General features: G+C 37.6%; 2 protein-coding genes across 5 annotated transcripts in view; both read right to left on the reverse strand.

The window, feature by feature from the left end:
- FBXO4 (F-box protein 4) overlaps nt 1-6,710 on the reverse strand; it is a 128,204-nt gene extending 121,494 nt beyond the window's left edge. For 3 of the 4 annotated variants that reach the window (XM_016953354.4, XM_016953355.4, XM_016953353.3), the window contains exons 1-3: nt 6,147-6,549; nt 4,395-4,630; nt 1,731-1,951 (exon numbers count right to left, since the gene is read on the reverse strand). In XM_016953354.4, coding sequence (XP_016808843.1) covers nt 1,731-1,951; nt 4,395-4,630; nt 6,147-6,335 — 646 coding nt within the window. In that variant the 5' untranslated portion in view covers nt 6,336-6,549. Of the gene's footprint in view, nt 1-1,730; nt 1,952-4,394; nt 4,631-6,146 lie in introns of all 4 variants that reach the window. The other variant, XM_016953352.4, reaches the window with a different exon arrangement.
- Nucleotides 6,711-10,030: 3,320 nt separating this feature from the next.
- Nucleotides 10,031-27,456, reverse strand: RIMOC1 (RAB7A interacting MON1-CCZ1 complex subunit 1). Its single transcript, XM_517785.8, has 6 exons — nt 27,148-27,456; nt 23,771-23,877; nt 21,717-21,863; nt 20,431-20,562; nt 19,433-19,547; nt 10,031-14,627 (listed from the first exon to the last, which is right to left on the reverse strand). The coding sequence occupies exons 1-6, from the start codon at nt 27,245-27,247 to the stop codon at nt 14,344-14,346; spliced, it is 885 nt and encodes a 294-aa protein (XP_517785.2). The 5' UTR covers nt 27,248-27,456; the 3' UTR covers nt 10,031-14,343.
- Between the last annotated feature and the right edge of the window lie 221 nt (nt 27,457-27,677).

The following is a 27,677-nucleotide window of genomic DNA, read 5'->3' on the forward strand; positions in this document are numbered from 1 at the left end:
CATTCACTCATTCACCAAATATACAGAGAGTGCCTGTTATGTGCCTGGCACCATAGATATAGCTAAAAATAAAGTGGACAAGACTCTTACCTTCATGGAGCTTCCATTCTAGCAGATTTGCTTATAGTAGGTATCTCTACTTGGATCTTCCATGGAGTTATCAAAGTCAACATATTCCAAAGAATAGCTGCCATTCTCCCTATACAGATCTTACTGTTACCTGCCCCTTCCAAATTTTTCTTACTTCTCCAGTGATTTATTACCCTAGTGAATCCTCTATCATCCAACACAAAACTCAAGTCAGAAACCTGGAGCCATCCTTATTACTGCTAATACATTTATTCTGTCAATTTTATATCCTTACTATTGATTCTCTTCTCTCATCTTCACTAACAGTTGACTTAGAGTTCAGATCCTCTTCATATTTTAATCATAACATTACAGTGGCTTCTTAATGGGTCTCCATATCTTTAGCCCCTTCTAATCAATTCTTCACTCAAGAGCCTGAGTAACCTTTCTAACATGCAACCTTGATCATCTCAATCCTCTACTTAAAATCCTCCAGCAGCTCCCAAATGCTTAAGCACGGTACATATGTGTCTTTTCACATAGCTCCACTCTTTCTAGATACACAGTGATACTTCAAATGTGTCCTCTACATCCAGAGCTTTGTGCTTTTAGAAATGTAGTTCTCCGCCGGGCGCGGTGGCTCACGCCTGTAATCCCAGCACTTTGGGAGACCCAGGTGGGCGGATCATGAGGTCATGAGATCGAGACCATCCTAGCTAACACAGTGAAACCCCGTCTCTACTAAAAATACCAAAAAAATTAGCCAGGCATAGTGGTGGGCACCTGTAGTCCCAGCTACTTGGGAGAATGGTGTGAACCCGGGAGGTGGAGCTGGCAGTGAGCCGAGATCGCGCCACTGCACTCCAGCCTGGGCAACTGAGCAAGACTCCATCTCAAAAAAAAAAAAAAAAAGAAAGAAAGAAAAAAAGAAATGTAGTTCTCGCTGCCTGGAACACCTTTACTGTCTTTTTGTGATGGCCTACAACTATTCACCCTAGTGACTCATATGAGACATCATCAATATGGAGCCTTCTTTGACCGTTACCTTTCTACCCAGGAACTAAATACATCATATTCTAGTTATCTGTATACACTTGTCTATGTCCTCACCTACACCTATCTTGAAGGCAGACAGAGACATTGTTCTAAATCTGCATCCCTATCATCTCACTTATAGGGGCTGGCTCTCAATAAATAAGTAAAGCAAAGGCTAAATTTTATTATTACTTACATTTACTATTTATCCTGCCTTGCCAAATATTTATGCATTTTTTAATAGAAAGAGGGGAAGGTGATGATTTAAATCTTTTGAATTCCAATACATATCAAAATACTCTCCACACAGATGCTCAATTTTTTCTGCTTTTTCAAACATGATAAATATGATATCCCACTGTACAAATGCAACATCTTGACAACAAATAATTTATTTTCACATAATCTTAAAGGCTGGATTGTACAAATTTGAGGAATTAAGAGGAAGCTTTCTTACAGTAAGTAAATTAATTCTGTCAGTTCAGTGGAACCTGGTAGGGCTCCCAACAACCAAAGTACTATACTTCATTATAGCAAATAATTAATTTAAAATGAATTTCTTTCTTTTTAACAAGAATGTCAAGCTCAAAGTGTTTGAATTAACTGTAGATTAACATGAAAATTACCATCAATCTGCCTCTGAGGCAAACCAGCTGTTGGGCAAAGTTCCTCTGAAGACATCAAGCTCAACACCAAAGAGGTATTCAATTCTTCCAAACCTGGTCCAAACATAGCAAATCGTGGTTCATTCTGAATGATCAGCGAGTGTAAAAAAGAAGTGACAGCTCCATACATAGGACGGCTGGATTTTGAAGCTCTTCTTGTATATGGACAGCACATTCTATAGCTGTAAAAAATTGTCACAATTAGAACATTAACACAGAAAACAGCCAGTTATTCATTCAAAAATATATAATTTATTGAGTACTTGCTAGACACAAGGGATACAATGATTATATACTCCCAGTCCTCCAGGAGGACAATAGACAGACACCTTTATAATATGTATGTGGAGTGCTCTGACAGGGAAAAGCACAAGGTGCCATGGGGGTGGGAGTGGCCCAGAAGCTAAGGAACTCTTCCCCCATGAAGTGGTTACTTACTTTCTAATCTTTAATTTAGATTCTCTCATGGAACATTTGAATGGTGAAATTTTACTACATAAAGGTTCTCAACCCTAGGAGGTTTATCCCTGCCCCCCTGGAACATTTGGCAATGTCTGAACAACATGTTTATTGTCACAACTGGGGAGGGGAGAAGGAGTTAGCAGAGGCCAAGGATGCTGTTAAACATTAATCCTACAATGCATAGGGCAGGCCCCAGAACAAATAATTCTTTGTCTCAAAATGTCAATAGTGCCAAGATTCAGAAACTCAGCACTAAAGATAAGCTACACACAGACAGTTAGCACAATATCCCTACAGGTAAAAAACAAACAAACCAAAAAAATTGCTAACACTACCAATATAACCAAATTTCAAATGTCTTGGGTACTTCTATTAATAGCCTCAAATATAACAGTTTAGTAAGAGTTAAATGAGGGAGGCTCAAATGATCCTTGCAGCAAACCTAGCAAACTAAGAATGACGTAAAACAATTCCGTTTCTTGCAATAGCTATAAATCTCTAAAGTACCAATTATGCATTTTATCAAAAATTAAAAGTTGCCCAAATCAAAATAAAACCTAAAGTCCTTCAAATAAGTCAAGCTGGTTAACAAAATCACTAACCTAACAAAATCCTTTTATTAGAAACCTTGTAACTCATGAAGGGGAAAAAACAAACAAAAAACAACTTTGAAGCTAGATAGACCTGACCAAGCCTCACTACTTTTAGTTATATGAGCCACTTACAGTCTGAATTTCAGTTTCTTCATCTGTATTATGTGAGCAACAGAAATAACTCAGGGTTGGCCGGGCGCAGTGGCTCACGCCTGTAATCCCAGCACTTTGGGAGGCCAAGGTGGGTGGATCACGAGGTCAGGAGATCAAGACCATCCTGGCTAACACGGTGAAACCCTGTCTCTACTAAAAATACAAAAAATTAGCCGGGCATGGTGGCGGGCGCCTGTAGTCCCAGCTACTCGGGAGGATAAGGCAGGAGAATGGCGTGAACCCAGGAGACGGAGCTTGCAGTGAGCCGAGATCGCTCCACTGCACTCCAGCCTGGGCGACAGAGCGAGACTCCGTCTCAAAAAAAAAAAAAAGAAAAGAAAGAAAGAAATAACTCAGGGTTGTAAAAATGATAAGTAATTTATATGACCATAAATGGTAGTTACTATTATTACTATTCCCTGGGCAAAATCTAATTCCACAGCCTCATATACACTTGATGCAATGGTTAGCTATTGTACAGGTATTGCCTAGCAAGTGAGATACAGCAGCACTTGCTGAGATTATCTATAACAGACAATACACCTTTGAATCCAATAGTATCACAACACTTGACATAATGGCATCTGTATTAGAATAAGGAAAGGCTCTGAATAACTCAAAATTTGAAAAAAAAATTCTGTATTTTGCTACTGAGTCAAGCACAACAATTTTTAAAGAATATTTTGAAATTTTTAAAATAATGCGTTAAATTTGAGTTTCTCAGAAAAACAGGCTATATCCAGATCCAATGTCATTATATATCTTTGAGGTAGCATAATGGGGTTCCAGTCTGAATAGTCCCTTACAAGCTATATGACTTTAGGCAAATCACATAACCTCCATGAACCTTAATTCCACATCTGGGATACAAAGATAACACCTTGTTGCATGAGGATTAAATGAGTAAAACATACATAAAGCATCCCTCGTAGAATCCAGTACACTGCAGTTGCTCAGTAACATTAATTATCTCACCTACGCGATATTAAAAAATGTCAGTGCTTTTGGGTGCTAATATAATCTTATTTCTCAGAGCCTTTAGAATGGTTTTCTTCTTCCCTGCCAAACGACAGGGGTCTCTGATCATCCTTTTTCTGAATACGTAAAAGTATTTACTTATTTAACAAAATGACGATTGTTCTAAAGATCATGAGACTTTTAAGAAGTCTTTTACTTCTTGCCATCTATACTACTTATAATTATTCAAATACTGGTTAGGCACCACAGGGAAATAATAAAATATTAAAGCTGAAAGGGTCCTATGAAGGAAGTCATTTAACTCCCAGTTTTGACGAGAACAATTAGACCCCAAATCCACGCAACAAATCAGTAGCAGGGTCAGGACTAACTTGGATATTGACTAGTAATACAGGAAAATTTAATATCTTCTTTTTAATTCATAAAACTAGATACTTACACTGCCATGTAATCAAAAAATGCACCATCAGTGACCTCAGATATAGGCTTTTTTAAGATTTCTAGATCTGGAAGAGACTTCCAGTCAACAGAAGACCAAGAAGGAAGATCCCTCAACAGAAAGTATCTCCACAGAATTGGATCTCTTACAGTTTCATTCCAATAATGATTTGTACTTCCCAACTGACACAGATCATGAGGTGAAAGAAAGGACAAAATATATAGCTGCACATCAATCTGAAACAGAAGAAAGCAGCAGGTAGGAAAAAGGAATGAAGAAAATAGTTTTTGAGTGATAAATCACATAATCAACAAATAAATAACAAAAGGTCAACTGACTAGTATTTTTAATAATTAAATCTACCATTAATAATTAAATCTATTATTTTCCTGCCATCAGCAAAGGATCATAACTGAACATTTTAGTTTCGTAGTTGTTAAACATTTAATTTCTGAAACACTGAAACATTCCTGAAAAAGCAACCACTGTCTTGCTATTTTTCCAGCAAAATCACCAGTTCCTTTAATTTTTCCTCAGAGATATTTGGATATACCAGTTAGTTACATAAATTAGTTAAGGAAATAATTTGTCCTTCAAAATAAAACCTATATCAACCTTTATCTGATTTTATCATCAGACCAAATCAAAGAGTGTACATTTGTCTTTTTCTTTTTTGAGACACAGTCTCGCTCTGTCGCCCAGGCTGGAGTGCAGTGGCAAGATCTCGGCTCACTGCAAGCTCCGTCTCCCAGGTTAACGCCATGCTCCTGCCTCAGCCTCCCAAGTAGCTGGGACTACAGGCGCCTGCCACCAAGCCCGGCTAATTTTTTATATTTTTAGTAGAGACGGGGTTTCACCGTGTTAGCCAGGATGGTCTTGATCTCCTGACCTCGTGATCCGCCCACCTGGGTCTCCCAAAGTGCTGGGATTACAGGCGTGAGCCACCGCGCCCGGCCGTAAATTTGTCATCTTAGTTCCTCTACAGAATCTATTAAAATGTTATGAAAAACCTCTGCAAGGAGGAGAAACTTGGAGGCATTCTAAACCTGCAGTTTTCACGTTGATATACACATTGGAGGGAGGTGTCAATAGTCCAAATGAGACAAAGAATTGTAATAATTTTCAATAATTTTTGTTCTCTTCATTTACCTATCTACCCCAAAGTTTAACAATAAATTATGTGTGTCATTCTCGTGGCCTTGATGTAACTTGAGGCACTTGTAACTTAAGTCATTTATTTTCAACTGAGGGGCCGTTTTGTTTCTTCAAATATATAATAACAGCCACAGGCACAATGTCCTCTTGAGAGGGTAAAAACCTTGGCCCTCCAAGTGTTTTGGTACAATGATCCGGAATCAAAGACGCTGGGAACACGGACGCTGGAATGCTTTCCCAAGCTAATCAGCAAGTTGGGAACTGTCTCATTTCCGTAACCGGACATTCAGGGTGTCCTAGTCATATGTGCCTGTTTTGGGGGGTGGAAAACCTGAGGGCGATAGGGAGGGTCCCCAGGGGCCCCGTGAAGGTGCTTCCCTGAGATGTTCCGGCCCCCTGCGGAGCACCAGGGTCCACGCCAAGACGCTTCTGATCAACTGTAGCTTCTCGGTGACTACACTGCCAGGAATGGCTGCATGGACGGAGCCAGACCCAGGCCGGGGCGCGAGAGTTCCCCAGGCCCCGGGGGGCTCCAGGGGAGGTCCCTCCGGCCCCGGCCGGCCCCACTGTCCTCCGCGGCCTGCGGCCGACGCTCACCGGCAGCCGCGTCAGGGTGCTGGCCGCCTCATCCACCTCCTCCCGCGAGGTCGTACGCGCCACTCTCTCCTTGCTCACTGACTGCCAGAAGGTCTTCCAGCCGCTGAGGATGGCCGCCTCCAGGCGGCCCCAGTCGCTGAAGGGCGGCGGCGGCGAGTTAGTTCCGCGGCGCGGCTCGCTTCCCGCCATGGCTTGCCCGCAGCGTGGGTGACGCGTCTCAGAGCCACGCTAGCGCGTCAGCCTCCTGCGCAGCTCCGCGCCAGCCGAGGGCGCCCTCGGGCGTTCCGCCTCCCGCCTCTCCCGCGAGTCCGCCTCCAGGGCAGGGTTAGGCCCAGGGGCAAGGGGGGGGTACTGGGAGGAAGCCCACTGTGCGTGGTTGTGAGCCGAGTACGAAGCTCCTGTCAACAATTAACTTCCTCAGTAACTTGTGGCCTCAACCTCAGCCACGCCAACCGCAGAGCCCCGGTACAATCACTGGCCCGCTGACTTCCTGGCTTCATTCAAGATGTTCTCTCCGGGATCATTTCCACTATGCCTGGTCCTAGGCGACTCCGCTTGTTCGATAGCCCTCTGCCACTGTCTTGGGCTTAATAACCACATGCTTCCTTTTCAGCACTACCATACTACGTATGGGGTGTTTTTTGTGTGTGTTGTTTCCTCAATCACCAAGTTACCATTTATTTTCTTGAGTATCAGCAAAAACAGACTAGAGAGGCAGTCCGCGGGCCAATTACAAAGAACCTTTTGCCAAAATGAGAAGTCTGGACCCACTATGCAAAAATATAAGTACGTTTAAAATTTGCTTAACCTATGTATCTCATAAAAGGGCGGCAAAAAACGGCTAGAAGAACCCAGATGTGGTGGTGTTGAAATCCCACTAGTGAGTTTTTTAATTCTCAAAACAGATGCCCATTCTACTTTGGGCTTACTTTAAAAGTGCTTTAAGAGAACGTATTACAAGTGAATCTGTTACATAGAACTGGGTATGTATACATTCAAAAAGTAAATCTCTGAGGATCAAATGTCAACAGAATCCAAGAAAGCCTGATAACTAAGGTTCTGCAAGGCTCTGTAACATACAAGTTTAAGTTTCATTACATTTTATTATTTGCATGTTGTTGGTAGGGGCCAATAACCAATAAAATTGCAGCCTCGTTTTTGGGAGGCAATCTGGACAAGGACCACGGATTAACCATATGGCATTTCTCATCACTTTCTAGGACACGATTTACTTTGAGAGCAAAAAACTGGAACTAGAGCAAGAAAAAAAACCAGTTCAAGTATAAAGTATTAAAATGATATCTGTTAAATGAATGAGAAAAACTTTATTTTTATTACGGAAAATTTCGAACATTTATAAACGGAGAGTGAATAATATGCTCCTGTGTGCCCAGTATCCAAGATTCCATTACCAACACCTGGTTAATCTTGTGCTGTTGCTATATTCACCTAATACTACACCCCCAATTCTGGATTCTTTTGAAACAAATCCCAGACCTATCATCTGTAAATATCTCAGTATCCGTCCCTAAAAAAAAACAGATTTTAAGAAACAGACCACTGTACCTAAGCAATTTTAATTCATTAAAATCACCAAATACCGAGTCAGTGTTTAACTTCCCCATCTGCTTTGAAAATAATTTTTCACATTTGATTTGTTTGAATCATAGCCCAACAAGGGTCACACATTACGGATACTCTTAAAGCTTAAGTTTCATTGTATAGCTGCCCCTCCTTTATTTTCCCTTGATATTTGTTAAAGAAAGCAGGTTGGTCTTTCTGGACCACTCTGGACTTTCTTTTTTCTATATTCTTCTTCTTCTTCTTTTGTTGGTAGAGATGGAGTTTCACCATGTTTTCCAGGCTGGTCTCGACCTCCCAGGCTCAAGTGATCCTCCTGCTGTGGCCTTCCAAAGTGCTAGGATTACAAGTGTGACCCACTGAACCCGGCCTGCACACTATTGATGGCATCTCAATAGTGTCTTTAACACATTCGTAAATGGTATTATATACTGAGACTGAAAGCTACAAGTCATTCTCATTTTCTAATGTTCGGAGTGATCAGTGGTTTCACTGGGCTGATCCATTCAAATTTCCTGTAAGTTTTTCACCTCAAAGATACAGCATTTATCAATGAATATTATTTGCTTACAAGTTATAAAATGTTAGTATTCTAGTTCTATAATTCCTTTTATTAGCTGAATTAAAGAAAAATTTTCCGTCAGTCATTTGATTGTCCTGCTCAAGCCAGAATTAGCTATATTTCCAGAAAACCCTGGCTCATTTTGACGGGAATGGTATTTGAACATGGTTTCCAGGCCTTTCTAGTGTCTTTTATATAGAGAAAACATAACTTCGTGTTATTTCCCAAATTTAGGATTACAGATTTTTTTTACTCTTTGATTTTGTATGTATCTTTTCTCATACACTAAAAATCCTCATTTCTAATTATATTAACAGTTATGATTAACAATTTAATTACTGAAGAGTTTAAGATTTCTTCACATTTCTTTTTGCCCTTGGATATATCCCATTAAGAATGGACATACAAATTACTATGCTTTAAAGATAACTGAAACATACCTGTGTATTCAAGCCATCAACTTGATATGCAATGCAGGTCGTCTGTTTCATTTTGCTTTGTACTTGTAGGGCTTTTCTTAACTTTGCTTAAATTTCGTTTTAGAATAACGTATGTACCAAAGTCAAATGTTGAAAATTCAAGATATATTCTGAGAAATCTAGCTTCCATCCTGGTCCTTTCCATCTGGTTCCTCTCCTCCTGCCTCCACCATAAGTAACCATTTTTTAAAGTTTTGGTTATGGGTCCATTGTTTCTTTTTTTTAACTACACACACACACGCACTTTTATATTCCCTTTCTTAAATATGATACATATATATGTACACACACACACACACACACACACATATATATATATACCTTCTCCATTTTGTTTTTACTTAATAAGACCACTCTGTAGCGTTATACAGAAATATACCTCATGGATTTTTACAGCTACATACTACTCAATCATGTGGCTATACAAGGATTTAGAATAATCTATTTTTAAGTATAGTATTTAAATTTAAATAACCAGTATTTCATTGAATGCTTCTGATTTGTGAGTTAAGAATTAGACCAAAAGGTATCAGAAGCCAAGGCGATCAGGCTGATTAAAAAATCCAGTTTTAAATAGGATATGTATAACATATTTAGATGACTAGTACATCTCAATACAGTGGGTTTTATATATATTTTGAGGGAGGGCTGAAAATGTTTTGAAAATTAATTGGATGTTTTCTTCCAGTCATATCCACAAAAAACATTTGAGATGCCTATCCAAGTCCTGATTTCTTCTCTGAAATCTGCTTCCCACCTAGAAAGACCGGCATGACTTGAACTAAGGAAAAGGCAGTGCTTTCCTGGCCAACAAGTTTGTCATTCAATTGTCTGGCTAATGAGTCAGCATGCTAAATGAGGTATGCCTATATACAGAACTAGACATTAAGGGAAACAGTCTAGAAATAGCTAATTCTCTTGTGCTCTTATATACTACACACTGAACTAAAGCACTCTGAATATTAACTTATTTATCTTCAATATCCTTGAGGTAGGTACTATTACTGCCTTAAAAATAAGATAAGGCAGCACAGGAAGATTAAATAACTTAAAGAGAGTCACAGTTAGTATTATAAATGGCAGGGCTATGATTAAACTCAGGCCTTCTGGCTCCAGAGCTCAGAATCCTAACCACTATATTACCCCATCTTTAAAAGTTATTAGGACCAGAAGAAATAACATTCAGAAGTTAAAATAGTAAACTGAGATAAAAGTTTTAATTCTGATGCAACAGCCAAATATAAAAGAAAACAAGCAACAAGTAGGGGTGTATGGTTTTATTTTTTTAAAAATGTATATGCTCAATAACAGTTTACTTGGAAATTTTCACTAGAAGAAATAACATGAAAGAACACCAGCATAAATACATAATACATACTTTAATTGTGGCTATATTAAATGTATCTTAATGTAATACCGCTGTAACATGGTATCATCTCATTGTTAAAAATTAAAAAAAAAAAAGAACATAGGGAAGTGAAACTAAAAAACTATAGAATCCTGGATTCTGTGGCAGATGGAGTACCCTTATTTAAGCTAGAAAAGGAGCCCTGTAAGGTAGAAAGAGAAAAGAGGCAAGCAATCTGAAACCATCATGTTAACCTACTGTGAGTTTTTAAAAATGTGGTTAAAATGAATCTAAGAATGCCTTTTAACACAGCTCACACTTTAATGAACACCAGAGAATTCACAGCAAGACTGTAAAGCTAGGAATGTAAAGTTATTGTGGGGTTTTAGCCACGACCCTCACCTCACTCTACTATATGCAAAAGAAGAAAGAAAAGTCTTTAGTCATGATTTGCACCTTAATCAGCATCAATTATTCTCAGTAGCCCAAAACCCTATAAATGCAGCAGAGCACACAGGTCTTTAACTAAGTCTAAAAGCCTAGTTAACATAAAGAGCCATACACATTTAACAACTGTGAAAAGTCCTTTAACAGAGTTTTGATAACCATGAGAGAATTCAAACCGAAGAGAAACCCCAAGTGTAAAAAATGCAACAAGGCCTTTAGGTATCACTCAACCATTAGCAAAATCCATAGGGGAGAGAAACCTTTTATGTGTAGCTGAAATGATAAAGTCTTAAGTAGTGACCCATTCCTTAATTCAATATCAGAACTTCTGTAAGAAAGAAACTTTATGAATGTGCGGAATATGCAAGGTATATAACCAAAGGAGAGAAATTTGAAGACACAAATGCTAAAGCAGTAGTCAGTTCCCAACCACCCCTAAATATGATGGCATCTCACCCCTCTCCCTATCACACTAGCCCCTTACCCTCATTTATTCTTCTTCATGGTACTCATCACTTGACACTCTCTATACATTTATTACTTAAAATGCTTTGTCTAACTTCCTCCACTAGAATATAAGCTCTGAAACAGGAGGGGGTTTTAAAAAGCTATATCCTCAGGGTCTAGGATAAAATCTGGCATATGGTAGGCATACAATAGTTGAGTGAATTTAGTGTAGAACTTTCCTTATGTGGGGTATTTGGTACCTTGAGGTTACTTCATTCTAAGTGAATGATTTAGCAGGCTTTAACATATATAAAAATGTGTTCATTATTCTATAATACACCAGAGTAAAAAGCATTTTAACTGCTATGGTCTACAAATTATTCTCCAACTGTGTGGGGGATGGAAAGTTGTATAAAAAGCACCCAGTACTACCCTCATAATTGTACCAACCAGTGAGACCAAGTGGTCTACCAGGGTCATGAAGGTAAAATGAAGTTTCCAACTTCTTAAGAGAAAGTTCTCTTTTCTCAGGTTCAGAATCTAAACACTTTACTCCTCTCAGGATGGCATATATCCCTATATGCCTTGTCAGCCACTGGTATAGAGGGCATAGCAGTTTGGAATCCAATAGCAACAACTTTTTGTGCAAAGTTTGGCATTTAGAATCATGCCTCATTAATTCAAAAACATTACTAAGGGCCTACCATGCATTAAGCACTGTGTATACAGGTAAATTTTTAAAATATGGAGTTTACCAACAATAAAGAAAATAATTACAAAGCAGTGTGATCAGTGCGACAACATGGGAGGGGAAGAGTAAATGACCAGAACAAAGGAGCATCTAATTTGACTGAAAAGGGCTTTAAAAAGCCTATGAAAACAGAATCACTGAAGCTGAGTCCTAAGAGAGGTAGGTAGGTATTCACTTGGTCACAAAGAAGGATGTAGAAGTAATGATGTGTGCAAGGCTACTGAGGTGGAAAACACACAAAGCACATTTAGGGAAGAAGTGGAAGTACTTGCAATTGATCAGGATGCTCTAAAAAGAGGGATAGTCTGTGGTTCTAAAAACCTATTAAAAATAATTTAAATCTTTATACTTAGAAAGCACAAAGGTATTTTCATAAGAAAACTTGCTAAAATGCTAAGTTAAATAAAAATCTTAGCTGTGTAACGATAAACAAGGGGGCTGGGACAGGAACTGAGAGATTCCCTTTGCCACAGAGGCTCTATATCAGAATTTGTATGTTTACCAAAAGCAGCCTGGATTTTAACTGTTTGAGCAACACTGGAATAGAACATGATTACACAGGATGACTGCAGAGACATGGCTGGGAAGGTAGCCATTCTGTGTTGCCCTGATCTGCGGAAAATCCCAAAAAGAGAAAACTTACAAAGCAGAAAGGATTTTATATAACAGATGAGGACTTGATGTTTGGAAACACTGAGTTTAAAATTACTGTGGGATGTCTAATGAAGATATTTGATAAGACAGTTAGAAACAAGGTTTAGAAAGCAAGAGATAAGTCAGGATACAAGTTACAGGTTTGAGACTCAGTCTGTTATTACAGGTGGTAAAAGAAGCCATAGTTATGAATGACATTGTATAAAATATGTAAAGTAAAAAAAAAGAGAGAGAGAGAGAGAAAAATATAGTGAAGATCAATACCTAAAAGGTAGGCAGAAAGTGAGACAACACTTCGTGGGGAAATGAGGGAGACAGCGAAGATGAAACCAACATGTAGCACAGAGTCGCCTTTGATAGGAAGCAGGCAACCTCTTTTCCTCTAAAACGGGAAAATGAGTAAATTTGGTAAATACAAGTTGACCTCTTCATAGTCTCAATTTTCTGTTCAATAGGAGAAAGAGCCATATGCTAGGGGAGGGGCAGAGGGCCTAAGGAAAGTAATGAAGTTTGGCTCAGCCACAGCGGGAAATGGGAGACAGGCCACCCTAGTAACAAACATAGGTTTACATTGAGGGCTTTTCTAAGGCTGAAGTGAGACACTTGTAGTGATTCTACTTTGAAGGACTACCCATCACAAAGAACTCAGCATCCCAGAAAAGGTAGATAATAAATAGGATTAATCTGAGGTTGAGGGCTTGCCGAAGGACTAGACTAAAAGACCAGGGAAAGAAGAATAACTGGTGAGATTAGTTCATATAGTGTCCCACAAAGCTGAGGGTGGATAGGGAAGAAAGCCTGAAAGGGGCTGACAGTTTAGGAGGAAGGGGAGCAGTCAAGAAAAGGGGGTAAGAAGGAACTGAAGAATGTGGAATGAACATAAAGGAGAGAAAAGTCAATAAAATAAGGAAGTGAAAAAACTGAAAAGAGGGAAGTTATCAGTTACTGAAATTTTACCAGAAAGAGAAACTCAAGATGGTGACATTCAAAGTGCGGCCACGGGAGTAAGCTGCTGGAATGTAATAAAGTCACTGGGCAGAAGTCCAAGGTATCAGCAAGGTATCAGAAAGATCATCCAAAGATGATAACAGGAGTTGAGGTAGACAGAAAGACCATGAGCAAGATATCAAGTTAGGCTCTCTGGCCTTTAACACTCACCCCTATTATTAAAGGCAAAAAACATTAAAATTTCAGTATGTTATGAAAAGATGTGCTACAAAAACATATGAACTAATGGTAGACTAACCTAGCTTGGTTTTTATCTTCATTACTCACTTGAAAAGCCATGCATTTTCTTTTAAACAAAATAGAAAAATAATTTTTAAATTTTTATAAAATGCCTAAGGGAAGTAGAAATTTTAAATACAATTAGTAATACATGGCAAAATAATTAAACACAATGATTCCTTTGTGAGATCTTTCATTATTTACCTTATTGAAAATGGAATCTGAATATTAGTCATAATTTTTCATTTTGCCTATATTTATATCCATAGTATGTATTCAAAGCAGTGAAGTAACTTGACTTTAATTTCTGAAGCATGGCAAACTTCAAGGTAGTGAGATTAAAAAATAATCTAAAGATGATAAAAATGGTAAACTTGTGTTACATATACCACAATAAAAAAAATAAAGAAAAAATCTTTGTAAAGCTAAATTGGGTTACTACTCATTATTAGTGACATAACATCTGTATTTTAAGGTGAGTTTGAACAACACTTTAGAAATTAAAGAATCATCCCTTCATAGGTTTACTAATATATAATGAAAAAGATGGTGATGTTGTTTTAGTAGGGTACCCAAGCTGGATATCTTTATGCAGTGTAATGTTCTCATATTCAGTATCAACAGGTCTTCTTTTTTGGAACTCTCTTTTCCATTTCATGGGTTTTGTTGTTTTTCTATTTGAAAAGGACTAGATGAACTTACTAGTTACAGCGATGATGAAAGAAGTTTAAAATTTGTTTTGCATTCGTTGTATTCCATTCTTGTTCTTTCAGGGGTCCTTCACACACAGATACATACTTTTTCAAGATTTTTTCTCCTACTTCTCGGAAATCCAAGGGTTCCTTGTATGTAGTGCAGCCTGCTCCAGAAACACTAGTATCCACTTCATGATTTTCTGGTTGCTGATCAGCACAATACTTCGATCCCCAGTAACACATTTCTCCACTGTACATCATAGCCAGCAGATGAATGTCACTAAATATTCCTGGGAAAGTAATTTAGGTTGACAGATTAGAATTAAAAGCTTAAAAAGAAACCGTAGTTATTAACTAAACTCTAATTAAAGTTCCTTTTGTCATTAAGCATTTTCTATTCTCACTTTAACAGTAACACAAAAGCCAAATATGACTAATACAATCTTCATTTAATTAGCATTTTTTAATATCGATTTTACTGATAAAGGAGGCCCATTACAAAAAGAAAAACAGAGTACCAGAGAATTTTTTTAGAGAACCATTTAGGTGTTTTTGACCTTTTTGGGGTCCACTCTATAATTTCTTTGAGAATCTAATTTAAGGAATAGAACTTCTCCCAGAATATACACCCCAAATTCTGCAGTCAATTTCAGAGTACTTATAAACTCCCTGAATTACATCCATGGACACACCCTTTATTTTGGGGTATGCTCTAGGATCATTCATATAGCTAAAGTCAAGTATCCTAGACCTCCTATATTCTCTAAAAGTCTAAGAAATTATCATGCATAATCATGCCTGAGAGTCCATACAATTTTAAATTATTAAAGGTGTTATTTCCAAGATGCTTTGTATTACCAGAAAAAAAGAGAGTATGCTGCAGAATTTTCATCAAAAGTTGAACTCTTTCTTCTTATGGGTAGTTTTTCCAGTAGGCAATTATATAATTAAACATTTATGGTGCATAAAGTATATTAATTTGGCAGAAAGACAAATAAACCTAGAATAAAAAAGATCTGGGTATAAATTACTGGCTTTGTGTCTTTGGGCAAGTCACCAAAGCTCTTTGAATCTCAGGTTTTAAATCTGAAAAATAAGGAGTTTGCATCCCCTACTTAATTCCTGAATTTTCCTAAAGAACATAAGAAATAAAAATGTAACTTCTTAAAGCCATTGAAGAAAAAATAAATGATGGATTCTAATGTGCTTCTGTGATTAGAAAAGATTACTTCAAATAAATGAGCATCACAATGTCTGTTGTTCACCTAATATGATTCAACAAAAGTGACTATGATGGCACTGGATATGAAAAATTCAACTTTCAAAATAGTGGTAGTTTCTGTTTGAATCTATTGCAAGCTTTTTAAAGTATCAAAATTTGTTCCTACAGTTTTCACCTTCACTTCACCTCAATTTCTGCTTATAAAGAGTAGCAAGAGAAACAACAGGCTCAGCAGAATAGCTGAATGAATGGTGATATGGTTTGGCTCTGTGTCCCCATCCAAATCTCATCTTGAATTGTACCCTCATAATTCCCATGTGTTGTGGGAGGGACCCAGTGGGAGATAACTGAATCACGGAGGCGGTTTCCCCCATACCGTTCTTGTGGTAATGAATAAGTCTCAAGAGATCTAATAGTTTTATAAGGGGTTTCCGCTTTCACTTCTCTCTCCTTCTCTCTTGCCACCGCCATGTAAGAAGTGCCTTCTGCCTTCTGCCATGATTATGAGGCCTCCCAGCAATGTGGAACTGTGAGTCCATTAAACCTATTTTTTCTTCCCAGTCTTGGGTATGTCTTTATTGGCAGCGTGAAAACGGACTAATACAAATGGCTATATGATAAATAGTGGTTCTCAAACTTTTGCCTTCAGAACTTATTCCTTCTTTCTAACTGTATGTTTGTACCCATTAACCCAACCTCTCTTCATCACCCTCCTCCCACTCATACAACCTTTTGTGATACCAGCTCTGATTTATAGGGGTGGGAGGCTCCTCAGTGGTATTAAGGGCATAAACAAAGGGTGTAAAAGTTGGACAGTTTTTTATTTACCCCCATGTGATTCCAGGTTTATTCTGACAATGCAATTTTTATAACCCTTTTATCTGATAAGGCCATGTCCAAAGATTAAAATTATCTGGCCCCATTTCACAGAAGAATGAGACTCAGAGGTGAGATACAAGGGCTTACTGCATAAAATTTAATGATATACAGATAATGTCTAAACAACAATATGATTATCTTACCTTAGAAAAAGTAACAAAAACCATACACAGTTTTGAGTTTTATCTAAAATTAGGTAAATTATCACCAAGATCTAGCCACAGAAAATTTGATGTCTCATATAGAACTTTTCTCCCTAAATGCTAAGAATTACTCAGAATTGTATTTTATATGGACTAACAAAAAATAATTTGAGCCTCTCAAATTAGGACTTAGGAGTAATTCAGCCTATGAAAAGTAGGTTTCCTGGCTTCTAATCTAATCATGTTCAGATAGATACATTTGGGCAAAGCAGCCTTTTTTTCTTTTTTCTCAGACAGGGTCTCACTCTGTTACCCAGGCTAGAGTGCAGCTGTGCGATCAGGGCTCACTGCAGCCTCAAACTCCTGGGCTCAACTGATCCTCCAACCTCAGCCTGCCACGTAGCTGGAACTACAGTCATGCGCCACCATGCCTGGCTAATTTTTTTTTTTTTTTTAGTTTTTGCAGAGATGATGTCTCACTATGTCTTGAACTCCTGGCGCCAGTTTTCTCAAGTGATCATCCTGCCTTGGCCTCCTAAAGGAGGCAAACTTATGTTTGTTTTGTTTTGTTTTGTTTTGTTTGAGACAGAGTCTGGCTCTATCCCCCAGGCTGGAATGCAGTGGTGAGATCCTGGTTCACTGCAACCTCCGCCTCCTAGGTTCAAGCGCAAACTTCTTTAGATGAGAACAAAAGGCCGACACCCTAAGAGGACTTAGGACAGTATGTAGCAAACTGCTATGGTGCCTATACTGTGTCTTTTTGCCTGGAAAATGCTACCCTATCTGACCCTTTTAATTCCCTTGTTGAAGAACCAACTGAAACTAGGAGCTAGTAAATTCAAAGTACGACAAAGAGACGCCACCAATATTACGTGCTTCCTGAAGAAAAAACTCCAGGTTATGAGAATGTCTTACTTTATAACTGGAAATGGGAGAATTAGGAAAACAGGTGATTTGTGCCACTCCCTTTGGTTCTAAATGAGCTGTAGTGCCTACCCCCACCTTTTTCTTTTAAAGTGTCCCACATTAAGAATTCAATGTAATCAGTCCATGTGTATAAATAGAAATTTTTTAAAAGCCATTTTCAATGCCTCTAATTGGTTCCTAGTTATCTGAAATAACTAATAACTAGTATATACTTGCCATAATTACATCAAATATCCTATGTTTGTCAAAATGTCATGCCCACTGAGGGAGCTTTTTGTATTCACAATAAGTTGTTTTAGAATAAAATATTTCTCTAAATGAGCAGAAAGTAATAATTTTTGGCCATCAGGTCACTTAAATCACTATTTTTTTTCTATGAAATGCTTTCAAATAGAACAATCCAGGAGAGGCTAACAAAGAAACAGGAAGAATTAAAACATATTTAATATACTAGAATATTTCCAAAGAGGTACTCTAATTATTCTTCACATTTCATTTTTTTCCCATCAAAACTTCAGATGAAGTATAAAAAGGTTTACACATGTGATCTAATGTTACTTGCAGCTATATGACCTTGAACAATTCACTTGCATTTACGTGGATCTCAGTTCTTCCATTTATAAGGAGATGGTAAAAGTAAGTGGTTCTTCTCTCCTCACACACAAGTCTAAAACCCAGATGATGCTCTATATTCAGTTCCTAGAATTTTCAAGTACACAGACGCTTGTGGCAGAAATTTATAGTTGCCAACCAGTATTCATTCTCCCCAATACCCCCTTCTTAGTAAAGAATCTTAATTTTATTTGGGATGGCAATGTATCAGGTTAAGGACTATACTTCCCAGGTTTCCTTATAGCTAAGTAAAGTAATCTGATTAAATTCTGGCCAGTGAAATGGAGGTTGTAAGAAACTTCTGAGAATGAAGGTCTAAAGGAACAGACTTGGCTGAAATTCCCTTTTGCCATTCCTGTAGCCTGAAACACAGGTGAGATTGAAGGAGCTCCAGGAACATCTTGGGATACTGAGAATAAAAGCAATGTCCTAAACAGAGATGCATGCTGCACAGTCTGGAAAATATCATTTATATTATGTTCCATATAAAGTGCCTCCCCATGAAGAGGAAGTCTGTTTTAAAGAAGAATGGAGGAAAAAGGTAAGAACATGATGAGATGGAGCCACTGTACCAGCTCTGGACCTTTACTGTGCGAAAGATCACTAAATGTCTACCTTGTTGAAAAGTTACTTCCATTCGGTTACAAGTAGCCAAATCTAGTACTGATAATATGCTGACAGGCTTGATATGTTTGGCTCTGTGTCCCCACCCAAATCTCATCTTGAATCATAATCCCCAGGTGTTGAGGGAGGAAGCTGGTGGGAGGTGACGGGATCATGTGGGTGGTTTCCCTCATTCTGTTCTCGTGATAGTGAGTGAATTCTCATGAGATCTGATGGTTTTATAAATGATAGTTTTTCTTGCACTCACACATGCTCTGTCTCACCTGCTGCCATTTAAGACATGCCTGCTTCCCCTTCCACCATGATTGTAAGTTTCCTGACACCTTCCCAGCCATGTGGAACTGAGAGTCAATTAAACCTCTTTTGTTTATAAATTACCCAGTCTCAGGTGTATCTTTATAGCAGTGTGAAAACAAACTAATTACAGGGCTGTGTGAGGATGCAAAATGAGCAGAAGGAACACAAGACATAACTTCCAAAATTACTAAACACAAGGGATTAGAAATATTTTTCTGTATTACATCAAAAGATTTTATCTTTGAATTTTATATAAACCCTTTATTACTTATTACTTTTTTGTCTATAATCTACCTTGTCATTTATTTAAATCAGAGTGAAATCTAACAAACTTCCTAAAATCTTAAGAAGCTTTAAATCACTTAGAAAATTTAATGAGAGATCACATTACCTGCACTCAGTAATTTAGCTGTGTCTAGGTCTTGGAAAGAAACTCCTTCATTTAACTGGATAGGACATCGATAATTTAGCATCTGTAGCAAGTAACTGATTCCATCAAGAAGGTACTAAATAAAAGTCAGAGCCAAAGAATTGAAAGTATTATATGCAGAGATATATAAACTTCAAATACTAATATTTTCCATTCTTTACTAAAGAGAAAATTGGTTAATATATAGGCATAGCTTACAGCTATTCTATTTCAATGGTATAAAGACCCACCATCCCAAGACTCTGCTAATATAAATATACCCCTTGAAATGCTCTAGTAGCAAAAAAGAGTACTAAAAAAAAAGAACACATTAACCAGAAACACATTTCAGTAATATACTTGTTAAAGATGTTATCAGAGGAAGAAAAGAATAAAGATAATAAAGATGTGCTCAACAACAATGTATTAAAAACATGTATGTGCTTATAATTTAGAAATATTATGATCAAACTTTTATATCTGCAAGTGTGGCCTCCCATTTCAAGCCCACCTAAATTGTGTGTACATTTAACCCAAGTTAGAATCCTTAGTGATACAATACCAAGACTCATATTTTGGATTTAATGATTCAGTCATAATGGTCAAGTGAATCAGAGGGCCACAATTTTCTAGAAGCAGGGTCATGTGAGTTCCTTAGAAGTGATCTGCTGACAGGCTCACAGTCAAGTGTTTCTTTCAGGACAAAAATTTTTTAAAAGTTTAGAAATTAATATAGTTTATCTTATATTTAAAACAATACAAATCCTTAAAAAAAAGAACTTTGCAGATTACAAAGTGCTTTCACATGTTATCTGATTTAGTCTTCACAACAAGCCCAATTTATTTATGATTACCCAGCTAGTAAATAAAAGACACAGACTCAGACCCTTTGATCCACTACTCTTAGTAGTACAACAAAGACAGCTTTTTGAAACCTCTAAATGTCAACAATGAAAAATGTGTAAGGAATGTCTTCTTACCTTTTTAAGCAAACTGGATTTTCTTAAGAGCCACTCTCTTCTTTTGGTAAGAGAATGACAATACATATACAGCAGGGCTCCTCGTCTCCAAGAGAGACATTCCAGTAGCTCATCCCCAAGCAAATTGCAGTGCTGAAACACACAAAAAAAGACATAGCTAAAAACGGAAACTGGATGTCTATAAAAGTTGAAGTTAAATTTCAAAAACTCATCAATTAAAAACATTCTCAAGTCACAAAATGTTCCCTTTGTTTAGCTGCTTACACAGGGAGGCCTTACTTTCAATCAATTATAAATATGCAATTCTATTAATACATGAAAATTAAAATAACTTCAATTTACTAGTAGTTTTACAAAATAATTTAAAAAATATTTTTACTAGCAAATTCCCCTAACAGGTTTGCAATATAAGCAGTCATCATCTCATTAAAAAGGTAACTTTTCACAAATACATTACTTGAAGTGAGATCATATCTATTTCTACTACCGCTGGAATAAAATAATGAAAATTTACACCCAAAAATAATTTTAATAAATCAAAATTTTTAAAGTGGCTTGTCATTGAAATTTGGAGATGTTTCCACAGCCTCCCCTGATAAATAAATAGAGAAAAAAAATATATCTAAGTAAACAGTCAGCAGGCAGTTAAAGATGAGAAATTATTTGCTTGAAAGAGTATCCAGGACTAGATATACAAATCATAGGATTATCCAAATAGAGATGACAGTACAAAGCCTGTGAACAGGTTATCAAGCAAAGACAGAATAGAGACTATTGGTGATGAAAGAGACATCCCTGGCTAGTACCTGTGTTTCTAGAATGGAAGGCAGGACAGTTGCTAGCAAGAGAAGACATTTCAGAGATGAAGAAGTGGAAAAGAAGCATGCAGGGTCTCAGAGGGAGGGGGTGATCAACATTAAGAAGGGGAGCAAATGTTCGAGAGAATAAGGACTGTAAGAACAGACGTGGTAATTAGATTAATAGTGACCTTCAAGAAAACAGCATCTGCAAAAGTAAAGGGGGTCCAAATGGGAATATCTATATTAAAAAAAAATGATTAGGCACAGCTATTACAATTCTATTATGCAAATATTCTGAAATACATTTAGTAAAATATGATACTTTTGTTGCAACATTGGTCTGAAGTGTTAAGCTCTTTTATCTCCCTCTTCCAATCTTAATTTAAGAAACAAAGATACAATCAAGAAGAAAAAAAATATAGACTCCAAAAAGGACAGCAAGTACCAGCAATATTCCATCATAATTAACAGGAATGTAAAACTTACTTTTGGATGCGTATTATTTTCCTTTACTAAAATTTCTGGTTCTGAAAGAAAACTAATCAGCTCTTTTACTTTCTGTGAAGAAGAGTCTTCAGGAAAATCTTCATCTACTAGCTTGTTCTCCTCAAAATATGTCATGTCCAAAATAGCCTAAAAAAAAAAAAAAAAGAAAGGTATCTATCAATGATTTAAAATTGAAAAAAAACAATTCTTACAGTTTAACCTTGCACATATAAGTGCTTTATTACACATTTAAATCTTCTAGCTCAGTATGTAAATTTGAGAAGTAGGCAAAATGTCTAGATGTAAATATAATTTGAGAAAGATTTTAAAGAAAACTTCATAGGTATTTTACTAAAGTGCTGAATTAATGATAATCTTTCTTTCCCTCAAAAAAGAAAATAGAGCTTTGTTTTAATTTACAGAATTTAATCATATATAATTATGAAAAAGGTAATTATTATATTCTACTATTTATATAACCCCTGAAAATTTTCCAAATGCCTGCTGTATCAAGTTAAGGTCACTACTTCCAGTTTTGAACCTTCAAAGGATTTGTTTTCCCAAATACAGAGCCAGCATGAAGGGCGTATGTATCCTGCCACCCAATAGAGGAAGCATACCATCAACATATGTAACTCAAACACTAAGCCCCCAGTATTCCTAATTATTATAGATGCTGTTAAAGCATATTAAAACTCCCCAATCCTTTTTCCTTTTTTAATCTATTGAACTAAGACTAAGGAAACTGGGTTCTAGTGTCATTTCTACCACTAATCACTTAACTAACCAAAGACAAGTCAATTGTACCTTTTTTGAGCCTCAGTTTCTTAATTGGCTAAATGATAAATTGGACTAAAATACCTTTCAAAGTTCCTTGTTGGAGTATAAAATTAATTAACATATGTAAGGTACTAGAAACGTTACCTAGCACCCAGTTAGTGCTTTTACTTTCTGTGAACATGAGGAGTAAATGTTATCGTCCGAAAGCCTAAGCCAGTAAGGAGAGATCATCATATATGATTTCATCATCATATGAAAGGTGATCTGTTGATTCAGAACCATAAATAGGGTTTAAGAGGATCTTAAAATTGAAATCTGTATCTCTAGGTCTTTTGCCTTATTCCAGTAAGTACGTTAAAATGTTTGGAACACTCTCATGTGAAAAAAATGAGATGACATAAAACACATACAGACAAGCACAGAGTCTTCTGAACAGAAAGAAAGCCAAGCAAAATACCTGCCAAACTTAAAACAGTTCTCTGTGGTTTGTGAGTAGCTGTTAGGCTTACTCAGCCATGGTGTTTGAAGGCAGAAGCTATCTTTAGAAATTTCCTAACAGGAAGAACAGCACCAAGCATTTAAATGCTATAAATGGGCACTTTGGAAGCCTAATTAAGTGTACTGTACTTTCTGTAACCACTTCAGTTTTATTATCCCTTAGCAATCCAAAAAGGGCACATGAAAACACTCAATCAACTACAAAGTGCTATATAAATGTTAGCTACTATAATAAAATTACATTTCTTGATGTTAGCATGCCTCAGCAGTGTTTCAGAAAACCAAGAAAAAAAGGTATTGTCCACACAGCAGCCTGATTTGGAAAGGAAAGTTAAAAAAAAAGTGGGTGAACAGAAAAATCACATAGATATGCATGACACTAGCAGGGAGAATAATATTGAGAATCCTAGGGAAGGTAAATTTCAGGGGAAAAAAAAAGTCAGGGCCCTTATATACTCCCCTGTTCCCTCTGAAACTTTCAAGAGATTGGACATTGCACACACTAGTGTCCTGTTCAATTATCTCTAAAGGAAAACAATTCCGTTATCTGTAAGATTTTCTTCCTGACTTTTCTTATTAACACATCTAATAAATCTTACTTCTTTTCATACTACCTCAAAGTTTTAAGTTTTTGTGTTTTATTCATAGTTTTTTGGACAAAATTAAACACTTGAAATATGGAATAAACTGATTTCATTTTACCTAAAGTTGGAGTCAATCATCTAAATAAACAACCTGCCCTCATAAAATGCCAGAGTCCACCACTCTTTCAGTACCTGTGTGTAAAGTTCTAGAAGATTTGATGGATTTGAACATTCTTTCTCTTCTCCACACAGGAGTTTCAATTTTTCTAACGCTGCAGAGGCCCGAATTAAAAAGTGATCTATAAGAAATAAAAACATGAGGATTACTTCACCTAGTGTCAGAGTGTTATTTAAACAAAAAACACATTATGTATGAAGATGAAATGACAAGATGAAATAATATTATGACATATGGAGAAACAGCATTATAGTAATAATATCTTATCTAAAACATGAAATATCTCATAATGCCTAATCCTAATTAAGTAAATTTATCATGAAAATTTTTTCTACAAAGCAAAATACTGAAAACTTTCTAGAGTCACTCTTGCCATTTCTTAAATGCAGTCTGTATTCTCATTATGCTTCTTTTATGACAATGCACTCAAAATAGTTAAACAAATTTAAAACTTACTGGAATATACAAATAATATACATAAATATACAGAAAGGGCTTCCACCGAAAACTTAAGATTTCATAAATGTAGTTGCAAATGTTATTCAAAAGACCATGATTGACCAAATCAAATTCCTTATAAAATGCCAACATTATGAGCAATTTTATAATTGTTTATATCTACTACAATTAAAATTACCTAATACATCTGTGTATTTAATTCCTTTAAAAACTTAGAAACAAATTACCTCATTTCCTCAAAACCTGGAAGAAAAGGAACTAAATACTTCTAATAAGTCCTCTAATCACAATTCACCCTCCCTCCGCCTTCACCATCTCCTGATTTTTTTTCCCTTTCTCTAATGTCATAATCCCTTTGTTGCTTCTGTGATTTCACCTTTTCTTATGTGTCCACTTCAAGGTACTATCCACCCTTCTGCAGCACTTCATGAAGTCAAATTTAGATACACCCATAATCAAGACACTAAACTCTCTGAGTTTACCTCTCTGTGCTTCCCTTCTGAAACATAGTCTGATATTCTAAAATATATCCCTTTCTTCTTCACGGGCCAATGAACAGATAGTGTAGCATTTGGTGTAGGCCTACCTGATCCAGCCTCAGGAGTTACACAGATAAGCTGTTCATTGTTGGAGCAAAAGCACCATCAAGTTATGTCTGTTGGCAATCATGTGACTGCTGCCTTAAGTCTTCTCAGGTAAAGCCTGAGATTGCATTTTGACTGCTGTAAGATCCACTTTCACTTGAGTTGAAATCTACTTCTTAGCACTGTCCTTCCACCTCTCATTAGCCCAGAAGTGACATCCACACAATGTAGAAAAAGATTCTACTATAAACTGAAATTACATGGAATATGACACGCCTTAGGTGCTTCTTTAGAGAGTGTGTTGATATTTTGTTTAACTTGCAGGATTATTTTCAATGTAAAGATTTGCATTGAACTCACTAAACCATTGCTGAAAGAGTATGTCACATAAATTGATGACATAATTACTGTGGCAGGGGTGTGGTGGTGGCATAGCTCACATTTTGGAAAAGCCCATAAAATGCAGTATTTTGACTAGAACTATTTAGTCAAAGTAATGACTGGCAAAGCAAAAGATGAAACTGATTCTTATATAATCTCTGGAAAAACTCCCTCATGACGTACTTCCATAGAGTAAACAGATTGTGCTTGTATGATGAGAAATAAATTAACAAAAATTGGCTAGAAATTTAAAAACGCATTCTTAGATGAAATAATGTCTGGCTGTATCTCATCTAATCTGAAGAAGACAATGGAAATCATCAAACCCCTATATCCTAGTATAAATATATACTCATTACATTAAATAACAAAGTTTGAATGTATATTATTCTTGTTGCGTGGAAAAATAATGCCAAATTCAATTCAAGTACATGAAATCTTGTTTTAATTAAAGTTCATAAATCTTGTAATATTTTTAAGATTGAACTGATTTCCATGGAGATCAACGGCTCATAATGTGGACCACTAACACTGTCATTTTATTTTAGTAAATTTTCAGAAGTATAAAGCCTTCAAACAAGAATTCCATATATAGCACATGACTTTTATTTCCAGCTCTGATTCATTCCAGATTAAAGAACTCTTCCAAGGGAAATGAGAATGGCTTTTTAGTTCAGTGATAAGTGAATAAAAAACATTCTTTGGTCTCTTTGGACTGGTTCAAGTGAATCTGGAATTAGAGGTAACACAGATACACTTTCAAGTTAATAGCTCCTACTACCCAAGAATTATTCATGTGAATCCACAGACCAAAATATAAGTCGGCTTCAGGGTGGTCTGTAGGTCTTTAAAGAACACACTCCTGGCCTGGCACAGTGGCTCACGCCTGTAATCCCAGCACTTTGGGAAGCCAAAGCGGATGGAATGCCTGAGCCCAGGAGTTCAGGACCAACCTGGACGACATGGTGAACCCCGTTTCTACAAAATATGCCAAAGTTAGCCGGGCGTGATGGTGTGCGCCTGTTGTCCCACTACTAGAGGGGCTCCAGCCTGAGCGACAGAATGATACTCTGCCTCTAAAAACAAAACAAAACAAAACACTCCTGATAAATGATAATCCGGCAAAAAATATTCACTGAAACTAAGGCATTTCATCATAGACCCTATTTAATAACAAATTCACCAACTATTCAATCGCTTAAGAAAATGTTCCACCACTGTTTTCCTATGAGTCCGATGATATGAGTCAGTCCACAGAATTTTAAAAACTATCTGTAGTAACTGCTCAAACTCAAAAAGGAATAATGTAGAACCTAAAGGTAGCTGAGACGTAATGAAAAGAATTGGACTTAAATTCAGAAGGTTGAGGCAATTCCCTAGCCCAGTTTTTCCTAACAGCTTAGACCTTTCCAAAACAAGTATGCCAATACTTAACAGAGCCCTTTTGAGAACTGGCATGATGTATGGGGCAGAATAGTCTACACACCAATGTAAAGGTCTTCTATAGAATGTTGTTTTGAATCCAAAACGTAAAACGCAAATTACAACGCAGCAATGAAAAAGTGAAACTGTTATACCATGCCTTTTTATCTTTACAGGATGCAAACCACCATTACTAATTTGAGTGTTATCATTCATCTTAGCCATTTATTTAAACTTCTGTATTTTATTTAGATTCTGCCCTTCTTCCAATCGCTACCGAGACAGTTTACACCAGCACGGATCTAGACAGATTTTCCATGGGTTCTGAATAATGCGGTTTTCGAAGACAACGCCTTGGCAATGTGAGTTCTGGGAAGTGGGCAATCGATGGCGCAGCGGGGATCAGAAGCGACAGACCTCGGGTAACCACCTGCGGCCTGGGACCCAAAGGAACACAGGCCTCAGCCTCTAGCCCTCACAGCCATCGAGCGCCAGTACCTTAGCGCCGTCTGCCCCGCCCGCCTCCCTCTCCTCCGCTCCCTCACCATCTTCACCGGCAGCTTCGCTAAGTTGCTGTATGTGGGCCTGAGCCAGATCCCCGAGCTCTTCCACTCGTCTCACCACACTAGAGACTGCGGCCGCCATGGCCACAATCGGCGGGTGCGCCCCGGTCACGTGACCGTGTTGGCCCGCAATCACCTGATCCCCCGGCACGGGCGGGGCCTAGGGCGGACCTCTCCTGGTTGGTGGGAGGAGACATCAGCTCCGGAAGAGGGCTGGCCCAGGCCGGCAAAGGTCTTTCCGGGTCATTTTTCCCTCCTGGACTTCCCTTCCCTCCCATAATCCTGAGCAGCAAGGAGACTAGGGGCGGGTGTGACGTTGAGACACGCCTCTCTCTAGCCCCCTCCTGTAAGCCAATAGAGAGCCAGCCGTGCCCCTCGGCTGACCCAATCGGAAGTCAGCTCTCTCCGCCTGCCTCTTGGAAGACAGCTTGGTGACGTCTGGCTAGCAGGATGCGGATTGTCGTCCGCACTCCCACTTCCCTGTCCAGCGCGGGAACCACAGTCTGGAGGGC

Source organism: Pan troglodytes, chromosome 4 (assembly GCF_028858775.2).
Source record: "Pan troglodytes isolate AG18354 chromosome 4, NHGRI_mPanTro3-v2.0_pri, whole genome shotgun sequence".
Lineage (NCBI taxonomy): Eukaryota > Metazoa > Chordata > Mammalia > Primates > Hominidae > Pan > Pan troglodytes.

Coding starts and splice junctions, on each gene's coding strand:
- RIMOC1 (XM_517785.8), bottom strand. CDS start 27,247: ATGGCGGCCGCAGTCTCTAGTGTGGTGAGACGAGTGGAAGAGCTCGGG. Junction 21,864..23,770: donor TTCTAGAACTTTACACACAG/GTACTGAAAGAG, acceptor TTTTTTTTTTAG/GCTATTTTGGACATGACATA. Junction 19,548..20,430: donor AATCCAGTTTGCTTAAAAAG/GTAAGAAGACAT, acceptor ACTTTTATTTAG/TACCTTCTTGATGGAATCAG.